Source organism: Eimeria acervulina, genomic scaffold, assembly GCF_000499425.1.
Source record: "Eimeria acervulina Houghton genomic scaffold, Eah_scaff947, whole genome shotgun sequence".
Taxonomy (NCBI): Eukaryota; Apicomplexa; class Conoidasida; order Eucoccidiorida; family Eimeriidae; genus Eimeria; species Eimeria acervulina.
The window spans coordinates 1-12,805 of NW_013547059.1; the positions used below are offsets into that span (position 1 = coordinate 1).

Consider the following 12,805-nt stretch of genomic DNA (forward strand, 5'->3'; position numbering starts at 1 on the left):
TATGTTGGATGGCTTATCTTCTTTCTCTCCCCTTACCTTCTCTTTAATTTAGATGTTTTTTATTTGTTTTCTCTCCGCAGGATGGAGAACGACGAGGGCCGTGTTGTTGATTTGTACGTCCCAAGAAAATGCTCCGCCACCTCGCGGCTGATCCCTGCGAAGGAACACGGGGCCGTTCAAATCAACATTGGGATGGTGAGAATAATATATATATATATATATATATATAACTTGTATCCTCCTTGATCCTCGACTCAGTTTATACTCGACTGAGTCTATGTTAGACATATATATTCGTTTGAGAATATTGTATATATAGGAATGCATACATGTGTGTGTATGTGTATGTTGTATGCATTTGAGTTGATTGTATTATATTGAATTTAACTCACATATACTTCTGCACATTCATGTTCATGATCGAGTTTGTAAACTAATTATAGATGCTGTCTTGCATACTTTTACGTGTATATATTTGTATATGTGTATATCATATCCTGCACATTTCAGTAGGTATTGCACGAAGTTTAGTATATTTGGGCTGTTATATGCGACAAGAGGCGGATCTCACCGCATAATTTGCTGTGGTTTTCGTTGTTTTTTCCCGCACTGTTTGACGTTTAACAGAATATTCGCAATCCTAATATCATTCAAACGCTTATTTCTCTGTTTTGCTTGTTTTAAACAGGTAGACGAGAGCGGCAGATACACCGGGGAGTACACAACGGTCGCGTTGAGTGGTGCGGTGCGTCAGCGTGGGGAAAGCGATGCGTGCATGAACCGTTTGATGCACGAGAAGAAGATCTTGAGCTTTTCGAAGTAAATAAAGTTAATTAATTGTAATTAATGCAATTATTAATTGCAATTAATGCAATTTAATTATCAGTATACTTCCAGAAAGGCTGGAGGTTACTCACACCCTCCTACCCGACCTGGAAGCGGCAGCAGAGACAAAAACATGAACAGCAAACTTTTGCGCTGCAACAATTTAATTCAGTACATCTTGACTCCCGTTTCGAAGCGAAATATACATATAATGTAAATAAAAATATATATTTACACATTTATACAAATGCGGAGACTGCTGCTGCAGGAGTTTGCTTCGTCGTTTCAGTTGTCGAATTGTCTTAGTGTACAATTGATATTAGTTGTTTTGGGAAATTTCAATTAGACGAGAATGTCTTTAAAGGGTATTTATTACGAAAAGGGAGTTTTATTAGGTCTCCACCGTGTAGAATACTGCGCTGATATATAGGAAACTGCATGGAACATCTATGTTGCTGGAAGTATACTTAGAGGTATACTGAACGATATTCAAATATGTCTGTGTATACCAGGTGGAAGAGCAGCTTGAATGATCCCTAATTTATTCTTTGAGTTCACTTGTTTTATTTCTGTCTCTCTTCTCTCCCAATGATAGGCTTGTCTCTGAACTTCAATAGTATTTAATACATATCTGAATCTGTCTACCAATGATGAAGGCAGGAGTAGCTTGGCGTTAGAAGAACAGAATGTATTTTTGGTTGTGTTTTTCTTCTCTATTTGTTTGACGACTGCAAGGAGAGTAGTGAATGAAGAACCTTTAGTTAGATTTGAAGAGGAGTTAAGAACTCCTAATACGCATATTTGAACCCCTCTCCACTCTTGAGACTCTTTGGGGGCACTTGGAGATAATAGAGCGTAGATAAGGCAGCAGGAAGCTATTGCTTTCTGCGTGAGTTTCAGCAGCACATCTTTTTGCAGCTACAGCTGCAGGAATACTGCACAGCAACTCATTGTTGAGACACAAAAGCAAGCCCCCTCTTGCCGCATGCAGAAACACTGCGGGTATTTGTTGAGTGAGCCCTCAACAGCTTATTTGCATGCGTTTAGCTATATCAATAAAGCCAATATTAGACAGTCCATGCGCTACGAGTTTGGGTTCTAAGAAACGACCTTCACTTGTGCAGTATCGGCACATCCAGCATTTCATATTTAATGCTTTTTATTTAGTTAAAGAAAAAGGGTTTCTTCTTTTAGCTGCTTCCGTTTGAACACCTGCAGCCGACGGACCACTGCGCCGCATGCGGTTGACTGGATGAGACTATCTGGAGGGAAGAGGGAGGGTAACAAAAGCATCTAGTATTGCACAATTATAATTAAATTGAGTTAAATTATAATAAAAAACTAAAAGAGATGTTCAGAGGCCGTTGGTTTCAGCGCTCTTGGTACTTCAAATACAACTGTGTTGAGGTGCCGCCGTACGCTGCATGCAGAGGGAAGCAGAGAGGAAATCAATCGAAATCCACAGCAGCTGCAGCGAAATGAAGTTTTTAATTGTATTTTTTGAATAAATAACTCTATATCTGGATGCTTGACCTCGTGTTCCCCTGCTTTCCCCGCAGCACCTCCTCGTGCACGCAGAAAATTCACTGCTGCTGCGTCTTTGAAACATTCATTTCTGATTATATGCAGCGTACATACACCCGTGTGCTTTGAGAATTAAACAATTTACTCTCATGGAGATTCCTTCTCCTGGAGTTTCCTCTTCGCGCTTTCTCTCTGGAGGTCTGCTGGCGCCTTCCCCGGCTAGCTCTGTCTGATGTATTAGTTGTTGCATGTGTCAATCGAATTCAACAACAATACAAATTCTCAACGAGAATGACCTCTCAGGGAGGCGAGATTCGCAGGCATCCCTGTCACGGGGGCTTGTTGGGTCTCTGTACCGCTAGCAGCAACACCAGCAACAACAACCTGCAGCAGCAGCAGCAGCAAGACAGCTACCCCCATGCCACTGCCCTAGCACAAGGCGACCACTTGCAGCAGCAGCAAGACTATTTGTGGGCTGAGGCGTACAGCATGAGCAATGCAGAGGGGCCTGTACTGTCTGGACAGGAGGTGCCTGCACCACACCACGTGCATTGCAGTTGCAGCTGCTGCTGCATCTACTGCTACAAAGGACAGGGGGATCAATACGCCTCTGAAATTAAGCAACACGAGGTAGAAACTGACGGCTTCGACGCTTTGATCTCCTCCCATGCACTTCCTTGCGAGCAGCAGCAACACCAGCAAACAAGCGAAGCCGTTGAGTTCTGCCCTTGTCACCATCACTGCCAGCAGCAGCACCAGCACCAGCAACACCACCACCATCACCACCACCACCATCACCATCACCACTCTGGAGTTTCTCAAGTTGCACAGCTGGCCGTCAGTGCCCCCAACGTTTCGTCTGCCGATGAGCAGGCAGCCATGCTGCCCCCCCCTTCTGAAAAGGAAGAAGACGAAGAGCCTGTGGAGTACGAGTACTATGTGTGGGACCCAGTAGCTCAAGAATACTTACAGACTGACAGACAAACAGGGGAGAAAATGCTGCAGGACCCGCAGTACTTCCAATACCACTACCGACTTGTTGAAAATACACAAGACGGCGAAGCTGTGCTGTTACCTGAACCCGTAAATGCTGTCGTTGGACCTTGGAGCGAAGACCTGCAGGGCGTGATGCAGCAGCAGCAACAACCGGTTCCAGTGGGGCTTTACAATGTGCAGCAGCAAGAAGATTACCCAATGAATCTTTATCATCATCAACAAGGGGGGCCCGCCGGTCCTCACCACGACCAGGAAGAGGCCACATGCTTTGTTAGTGCTGCACACTTAGAGGAGGGAGGCGGAAGGAACAGCTCTCGATTCAGAGGCCCTCAAGATGGTGGTGTGTCGTTGCAAACCCCCAACCCATTACAGCTGACGACACCCCGACAGGACCCCTTAGTGCGGCCCATCTCATCACAGAGCCGCTGTAAACAAAAACAACAACAAGGCCTCCGAAGAAACTGCGTCGCTCTTGAAAAGGAAAATTGCCCACAGCAAACCACCTGCAGCGCACACCCCACTTTAAACGACTGGGACACTTCTCCTCTCACAGGCGACGTTGAGCGCTGGGGCGCGGGTGGGAGCTCCAATCTTTTTCACCGTCGAGGCAACGGAACGCCGAGAGCTAAAGGCGTCGACCGCAAGTCAATGCGGATGGAGGCCATTAAATCAAATCCCCGGTTTTTCATCTCCTGCAGCAGGCCGTGGGAAAACCCTTCTACAAGCATGCGATTCAGGGATCTGCAACTACGACAACTGAGACATTTGCAGAGAGTGCAGGAGTTAGAGAGAGATGAACTGCTTAAACGACAAGTTATGCTCGATGAAATGGCAGCGGCACTTCCCAAGTCATCGCAGGAACTTCTGAATGCAGAAAGCAGCCGAGCTTGGCGAGACCCAAAACGCCCCGCTAACGATGGCCGAACAAAGAATTGCAGTCGAACCTCTACTCAGGGGCACCTACGTGAAACAGAACGCCGAACTCGAACAGATCCTGTTAATAGAGGACGCTACTTTAGGGATGTGTGGAAAAGTGACAAGTTTCTAGAGCAACAAAAACATCCAACATTCGACGTGAAGGCATACGATGCGTGGTTGAAAAACAGTGGACATCTTATTAGAGGCAGGGCCCTAGAGCTGCAGCAAGAAGAGCAAAGGTTACTCTCCAAGCTACAGCAGGAAAGAAGCACCCGTGTAAAGCGATGCGGGCACTGAATGAAGGGAGGTTTGACGTAAGTGTGTTGAAATCTACAATGAATCAATTCTGTTGACCAGTGTTTCATATGCCTCATCGCTTTCCGTTTGGGTATTTTCACCGCCACACATTAGAGACCCATGCATTGGAGTTCCGATCGATGTCGAACACGTCGAACCCCGCCGCGGGACACCCATCCCACACGTCATGATGTCATTAATGTGGTGATAGAAATGGCTGTCGGGAAGTAGCTTGATGAAGCCAGGGCTTGAGAAGTTTTCTCCCAGGTCTTGGGAACTACCAGTTGACGTGAGGCTTGTAACTGAGCTGCTTCTAGGGATCGGTTGGTTTGGTGTCTCAAGTTGGCCTCCATTTGAATTTCCGTGGACTTTCCGTGGGGCTAAGTAGAACGATGCGTCGCTGGTAAGAATCCAATTGTTGATCCTTATCGCGCGGTCTTGCGATTGGAAGTCCGGCACACACTCAAAGACGGGTAGGACCACATTAACGGCCTCCGAGTCCGGGTACTCGGAAAAGAATGACTTTGAATTGCTGTCATACAAGAGCTTTTCCGCCATGGACAGTCTTTCCATAGGCAATAGATTCCCCCATCCCTTCTCAAAGGCCTGCATATACGCGTTGTAAATATCCGTTGTTTCGACGCGCCTTCGGATTTGGTAGATATGAAGAGGAAATAGGAACGGGGTTGTAAGTAGTTGAAAAGCTGTGGGTCTTTTCTGCGGGTCTTTGGTCAAGCACTTCAGCAGGAAGCTCATAGCGTCCTGCCGCAGAAAGGGCAGACGGTCAGTCACATCTTTTTCTTTAAATGCAGGTATTTGCCTAGAAGCTTCCTGTAGGATGTACGACGAATTGTGATGCACAGCCTGAAACAAATACAAAAAATGGTCTCACGTTCATGTTCAGGCACTCGAATAGACGCTCGCCAGTGAGCAGCTCAAAGAATATTGTCCCTACAGCCCAGATATCCACGCCGTAACTGTACCCTTTACCGGTGGGCATAAACTGCTCCGGCGCGCAGGCAAAGCAGGTTGTGTAGTTTTTTGTCAAGATGAGTCCTGGCTTGACCTTTCTGTACAGCAGAAAGAACTTGCAAGGGCCTACTCTAGGCACGGCAACGTAGGCAGCTGACTTACGTGCTGTTGCCAAAATCTATTATTTTCAATTCGTCGTTTTGGAAGCAGTCTCCGTGCCGCACGAGGATGTTTTGTGTCTTGAGGTCTCGGTGAATAACGCATTTTGAATGAATGAGCACCAGGGAGCAAACAATTTGATAAATGTAAGCCCTGGCAACCTCCAGCTAAGCACACATCAGGGGATTTCGGTTGTCATAGCAAGCACGTTTGTTGCATTTCGTATTCGTACCGGCATCCCTGTGGTGTATTTTGCCTTGAGCAACTTTCTTAACTCTCCTCCGTTGACAAGTTCAAGTGCCAGATGGTCGTGAGAATCGCCGACAGCACTGTGATGAGCGACAGCAGCAGCAACTGCCGAATTTCCCACTTCCAGCGCAACCGAATGCGCCATGAGTCCAAGGAACTTCGAAGGATGAGGATCTTGGGCCTTGTAGGTCAGCAGAGCCCCTTCCAGACGGATTTCACAGATGAGGCTAAACTCATGTCGTAGCATTTCCTTGGGTTCCCGTTTAATGGCGACAGGGCCTCCGTGCCTTCTGTCAATTGCAAGAAAGACCTCTCCATTGCCTCCCTTTCCAAGCCGTGTGTCCAGGAAAACTTCGAAACGACGAAAAACAGACAGCTGGTACTCTGTAAAAAGAGTGCTCTCCGCAGGAACGGAATTTCCAGCTGTTTCCACAGGTGTATCTGGTGGGACACAGCGGCGAATTGGATTAGGACGGTCGACTCCAAGAAGGATTCGACGAAAAGAAAAAGAACAAGCGGCATTGCCATCTGCGCCGAACGGTTTGCCGTTCACGTTGATGCCACTTTTGGGGATCATGCGGAACTTGCAATTTTCGGCAGCGTCCAAGTGGGTGAACACTTCGAAACCCTTTCCCGTCTCCTTGAAAAAGTGGAAAGACCCACAGGCGTTTCCTTGAAACGGAGACGCCGTAACAGGAGGGTTTTGACGCACAGAAATGTTTCTATCGCGGACCTTGATGCGCAAATAGCCACAGTTGCCTCTGTACTCCGGATAGGGGCCGAGAGGAACTGGCACCAAAGTGCCTGACAAGTTGTTTGTGCAGTTACAGCCGATAATATAGTCTCCAGGTTCTGTGAAGACAAAGGTCGAGGGGTAGGGGCTAGACTGGATCAAGCAAAAATAATGAGCTTTCCGCAAAAATGTCTTTTCCGATGCGGGCGTTGTCCCACGCTGTTGGCGGCTTTCTTCGGAGCTGAAAGCTGCTCCTGGAGAGACCGTCTCCGCAGTTGTTCTAGCGAAGCTATTCGCTAGTTTCCACCTGCCGAACATCTTGACAAGTCTGTGGAAGAGCAAAAAAAAATTCAGAATCCGCTACTGCGACGATCGCATACGAAAGAAACGCCCGACTCCTGTTGTCGTGTTTTAGTTTCCACCTAATACGGAAGTGAAAACGATGGATGAACGGGACGGTCGCGGAATAGCTGAGTGGTGCGATTCGGGACTGCGAACCGGAAGTCTTGTGAAGGCCGGATTTCCGCTTTTCGTGGAAAGCGGCTCCAATTGAAAAAAAAAGAACAACTGGGTCGCGCGGATTGCGATTGCGCGAAAAACAGATTAACGGGGTAAAAACAATCAACGCATGAGCCTTTAGTATGGCAGTACGTGAATTTCTACAATTGGGGCTGCTACTTGAAGGTATTGTGAAGAGCAATTTTTGGGCGCTTTAGCGAGCAACCAGAAGAGCTGTCCATACAGCCCGTTACACCAAAGACCTCTGTTAGCATCTATGATTGAAACATCCGAAAAAAGCAAAAAGATATGGCCTATCTTCTAGATTATTGTGTGCTCTTCTCTTTAAACGCGTTAATCTACTGTTTTCGTTGCATTATGGAGACGTTTCGCAGGGCGATCTCTCTCCAATCGGAATCGCCCGACCCGTTGTTCAGCTCGTGCATGGCTACTTGAGTATAAATATTCCTCAGGTTACCTGTGACTTCCGTCTTATATATATTTACATGAAAGTCTAACTGTGCAACAATCCTGAGCCTGTTTGCATGATAAGTGTAGTAACGCGTGCGCTTCCCCGTTTGTTGCATTCAGAGCAATGAGCTGGTAAAGTTCCCTGTCGTTCCTGCGGCACTTCAAAGTGTAAAACTTTCCATGAACAGTTTTATTTGTTTCTTTATTGCCTTTTTATTCTTGTCAACAAGGCAGTCCGTGCAGATCTGCCTCGCTTTGACAGCTGCGCAAGGGGCAGGTTTCTGGCTAGCGGAGTGGGGGCCAGAGCTTCTGAAAAGGTCGAAACAGCAGCTTCTGAATCAACTAAAGACACCAGTAACCAATGAATAAGAGATTTCCAAATTTATGCAAGAAAGGTCCAATTTTCCCTTACTTCCCCAGCCTTTTGTTTTGACGACGGCAGTGAGTCGGCTGCCCTTGGCCCCTTCGCCGAGACCCACGACGGTGTGGAGGAGCTCCTCTGGAGGGACTTCGAAGCAAAGCAGATATGCGGTTTGGAAAATAAAGGTCTTGGGCTTCTGCATGCCTCTTTCAAGGTGTTCATCTTGCTGAAGCCCAGCGGGATCTTCCCCAGTTGCTCCCGACGTGGATTTTCCGCTGGTCTGGTCACGCATTCTTCACCACTGGTCAACAACCGGTGCTAAACTGCTTTTTATTGTATCTGTTCACTTGCTGAAGGTTGTTGAAAGGACGTTGGTAAAGTGAAGCTGATCGGTGGCCGCATCCCCAGCCCTCCCCAACCACGGCTTCCCTCTGCAGGGGAGGCTCGAGAGCAGCGGTGGCGGATGTAACTGCTCCTTATGTTTCTCTTTTAGCAAGCTTGGCAAGTACTGGGGAGAAGTGTGTTGTGGATTCTGTCTTGAAGGGGTTCGCCAGCAGCAGCAGCAGCAGCAGCAGCAGCAGTATCTGGCGTTTCTCTCCCGTGCTGCTGCAGCGCATGCATCTGTTTCTCTGTATGTCTGCCTGAAGACCTAGGGTTTCTCTACAGTTGAAGCCGCAGCAATGGATGGCCCTGGAGGCGGGGGAAACCCCTTCCTGCACACATGTCTGGCTCGTGGGGACTTCATGGCTTTCTTTGCGGAGTTGCCGAAGACGAACAATTTGTTTGTTCGAGACAGGGGAGGACGGACAGTGATGGAGTTGGCGATGCAGATGACGGTTGAGCTGTTTCAGTCTTGCTTCAGCACTTCTTTTCCCATAGACAGTACAGCTTTAGGCAGAGGCTGCTGCTGCTCCTGCGCCGTCTGTGCACACAAGAGGCACCGCAGTATGAGGGACGGCGAGGGAGAAAACCAAAAGTCTTATAACTGCAAAAACCCCATGCGGATCCGCTACAACGAGGAATATCTTTCCATGTATGAACAGCCCAGACAAATGAGAATCAACGCTAGAAGCAAGCCCCCTGTTCCCTCTCTGCCGCCTAAATATAAATACGTACCTGCACAATATCCTCAAGAATGGACACCTGAGGCCTCTGGCCTTCCCTGCGCCCGACAGCCAAGAGGACCACTGGACCACTCCCAAGGTGCCTATACACCCCAACTCTCCTCGTATAGATCTGCACAAGTAATATGGATCTATTATCACCCAGGACCCCTGAAAAAAGTATCGGTGTAGTTGTGCTCGATGCTGTTCAATAATTTCTGTTTCAGTACGTCTGCTTAATCAGCTGTACCTACGTGGGATTGCGTAGCTGCATGCAAATGTTTTGGTTCTTATTTGATTTGATGCTTGCTCCATTACTGAGCTGCTGCACTGAGCAGCCTTGTCCTGACCACAGGTAGCAGCAGCAATACGACTCAGTGCGTGTTGTCTTTTGTTGCAGAAGCAGGGGCAGCTGCTTTCCCTCTTCCTTCTGGGGCGCTAGCAGCAGTTCCGCCCCCCTCTTTACCTCAGCAGTATTTCTATCCTTGTGAAACAGAAGGGGATGAGGCGCTGCTGCAGCGAGGCAGCCGCGCTGCGTTGGCTCAAATACAACTTGAAAACAAAATGCTGCAGCGGGAGGTGCTGGTTTTAGTAGAAGACTTGTGCGGGGGCCCTATCTGCGAAACAATGCGAGCTCGAATGAAGCGTCTGCTGCAGAAGCTGCGGTCTCTTATACTCGTTATGAAGCGTCTAGGCAGCTGCCACCTCCTCCGGATCAAAGCTACGGAGGCAGCTGTACAGACAGAACTCTTACAAAGCAAAATCACATACCCCTTCCTCTATACTGCACTTATGCATAGAGCTTTTAAACTGTACCCACAAGGACCTAATGGACAGGTACGAAGATTAAATTCTTTTCCTATTATCTTTCTTATGTTTCCTTTTCTTATTATATTTCTTTTGTTGTATTCCGTTTTTGTATGATATATTAGAGCGTACCATCGTGTATTATAATCTATTATTCTGTATATTTTATTACTTTAGGGTATTACTATGCTATACTATTCGTTACTATGATATGTTATGTATATTATCATCGTTATATTTTATTACATTATATAATATGCATATCCATGGGGCGTCAAGAAGTTTGTTTGTACGGGTTGGTTTAGAGAGAGACAGAGTGAAATCGATGTTTTGTGAGTCGTATGAAGAGAAGAATGAAGTAGGGTTTTTGCTGTGCTTTCTTTGTGAATAAGAGAGCATCAAAGCGTTATATTATATATATTCATACGTACGCATCTATTACTGTTTGCTTAACAATTGTATATTACACATTATATATATATTTGTATGTATATTCATATGCGTGCACCATGGAATAGTTTAGTGGTTCTAGTACGTAATAATATGCCTATTAATATATATCAAACTATTATTCGTTTATTCGGGCCAAATGAAGACCCGCTTATACAATAAAAGCTCTTAGACACATTTACACAACTCAATTCATGCATTTAATTAAGGGTGTATTTGCTTCCAGGTGTATTTGTCTACCGTTGTATGTACAAAAAGTTGTTTGTACTTCTTCCGAGTTGAACATATTTGTTTAAAGCGTTTAAACCCGTGCTTGTAGAGTATTACTCGTATAAACGTTTTTTTTTGTTTCAGTAGATATTCACGTACATTGTTATACCTGTTGAATGCTAATCCATTCTAATCTATTCGCTTCACTTTGCATGCACTTCTTTCATGTTGCATTTATTTGCTCCAAGTCGTATTTATTTGATTCCAATGATTTATATATATATATATATACAGAGAGAGAGAGAGATAAATCTACGTAGATATACAAATATATATATATATATATATATGTTTATACATTGTTTTGCGTTGTCATTGCAGGTGTTTGATCCTTTACACCCTGCAGACGGTCGTCGAATGGTGCAATTTTTGGTGAATTATCAATTACCAGGTTTTGAACTTTGTTTGTTTTTGGGGAATGTGATGTCTTTATTTAGCGACTTTGTTTCTTTTTTCGCTGAAGACGATGTTAGTATCTGGAGACCTTGCAGAGAAGTACAGCAATTTTATTTGCATATGGCTTTCGCTCTAGACAGCGTCTTCTTGTTTAAATTCATCATTAACTTCGGACAGCTATTCGCTGCCCCTGCTGATGTATTTAAATGGGAAGATCTCCTCTACGTCCTCATGGAAGTAAGCCAATATAAATCCCTTTTCATCGACTAGCTGTATGCATGTACACCCCAAAGAACTGCACCAAGCCCTCAACTTCGATTCACTTTGTTTTATTTTGTTTCCTATCATTACAGCTTGCTCTTTTTTTGGTGATTATTAAGTGTTTGTTGATGCTGTTTTTCATCATCTGTCTTAGAACAACTCTCCTTCTCTCTCTTTGCCCTCTGTTTACTTCACTTTGTTTTGATTCTTCTTCTTCTGCTTGCAGCACCGAGACAGATTCAGGCCTTACTTCTCTGCTCTTCTTGCTTCACGTCTCAAGAGCCGCGTGCAGAAGCGGCTTGTGGCGGAGGGCACCGCACAAGAAATAAGAAATAAATATCCTCCAGGTATGGCGATGCATCTCCTGTTCATTTATTACTTGATAAATATCTATAAACACATATTATTACACAAATATAATGCTTATATTTCATTGTTTACTATTTATTGTTTCCTTGCACCTTATCATCCATCTTGTTGAGTTGTTTACCCAGCTATAGACTCTCATCTTCCGTTATATATCTGTATTTTAATCTGTATATCGGTAGCTATATATCTACATCTGTGAATCTATATCAATATCTACATGTATATATATATATATATTTAATATATATGTATATATACATAAACATATCCTTCTGTGCCTCTCCCTTCCTATGTATATATATTATGTATACCTATAAGTATGTATAAATATATGTATATATATATAAACAAAACAAAAAACAAGCAAACATATATATACATATATATAATATGGGTGTGCGTCTGCTGCAGAGCCTGTGAAGTATCCGTGTGAAGAGCGGCTGTTGACTCGGAAGGTGTTGGGGGAGTATGCGTCTTTGTTTAGCGAAGAAGAGGCGAAAGAGTTTAGTGAAATGCTCAAGAGATGGAAGTACGGAGCAGCAAGACAAGAAGGAAAAGCTACAAGAGGACAAACCCTTAGACCGAGCATTGCCACAAACGCATTTATTACTGCTCCTCAGGCCTTCTGGGGCTAACCTAAAGGCTTGCTAAGAGAAAGAATTAAACAAACTGCAGTATTCAATTCAGTATAATAATTCACACATTCTCTTATGCACATAGCCATACTCTATCTCTCAAACCCCCTCCTAGTGCAGCATAATCAGCCGCAGCACCAGCTGCTGCGGCGGTTGCTGCTGCTGCTGCTGCAGTTCCTACTGCTGCTGCTGCTATTCTCTAATACGCAGTTTTAGTCTCATTTGTATATTGCGTATTATATTTCTGTGTTTGTCTCTTCGTGAGAATAACGCAGAGGAAATTCATTCCTCTACTTCTTTATTTCTTCTTTGCTAATTAGCGATGAAGAAGAAAGGAAGAAAAGACTTCATAAGAAAAATAAAATAAAAACAAATAATTACTCGAGTTATACAACACACTAACAACAAGCGAACAAGCAGCAGAAAGCGCTGCAAAAGAAGCCCACCGTATAATAAGAAACAGTTATTTGCTTGTCCTTACTTTCAACATATATATATATATATATATATA

At 44.9% G+C, this 12,805-nt stretch overlaps 4 protein-coding genes across 4 annotated transcripts; 3 read left to right on the forward strand and 1 right to left on the reverse strand.

Moving 5' to 3' along the window:
* Positions 1-80: 80 nt before the first annotated feature.
* On the forward strand, positions 81-823 carry EAH_00052670 (40S ribosomal protein S21, putative; the record flags this gene model as incomplete). The annotated part of the gene is made up of 2 exons (XM_013391120.1): positions 81-195; positions 689-823. Coding segments are annotated over 2 exons (250 nt in total), but the record flags the coding sequence as incomplete, so codon positions are not given.
* A 1,817-nt stretch (positions 824-2,640) lies between these two features.
* EAH_00052680 (hypothetical protein, conserved) lies at positions 2,641-4,560 on the forward strand (the record flags this gene model as incomplete). The annotated part of the gene is made up of 1 exon (XM_013391121.1): positions 2,641-4,560. One exon carries the CDS (start codon positions 2,641-2,643, stop codon positions 4,558-4,560), a length of 1,920 nt encoding a protein of 639 aa, XP_013246575.1.
* Positions 4,561-4,593: 33 nt separating this feature from the next.
* On the reverse strand, positions 4,594-6,991 carry EAH_00052690 (Protein kinase domain-containing protein , related; the record flags this gene model as incomplete). The annotated part of the gene is made up of 3 exons (XM_013391122.1): positions 4,594-5,391; positions 5,453-5,626; positions 5,924-6,991. 3 exons carry the CDS (start codon positions 6,989-6,991, stop codon positions 4,594-4,596), a joined length of 2,040 nt encoding a protein of 679 aa, XP_013246576.1.
* A 1,692-nt stretch (positions 6,992-8,683) lies between these two features.
* Positions 8,684-12,294, forward strand: EAH_00052700 (hypothetical protein, conserved; the record flags this gene model as incomplete). Its single annotated transcript, XM_013391123.1, has 5 exons — positions 8,684-9,206; positions 9,507-9,943; positions 10,955-11,266; positions 11,517-11,637; positions 12,071-12,294. The coding sequence occupies 5 exons, from the start codon at positions 8,684-8,686 to the stop codon at positions 12,292-12,294; spliced, it is 1,617 nt and encodes a 538-aa protein (XP_013246577.1).
* Positions 12,295-12,805: the final 511 nt, after the last annotated feature.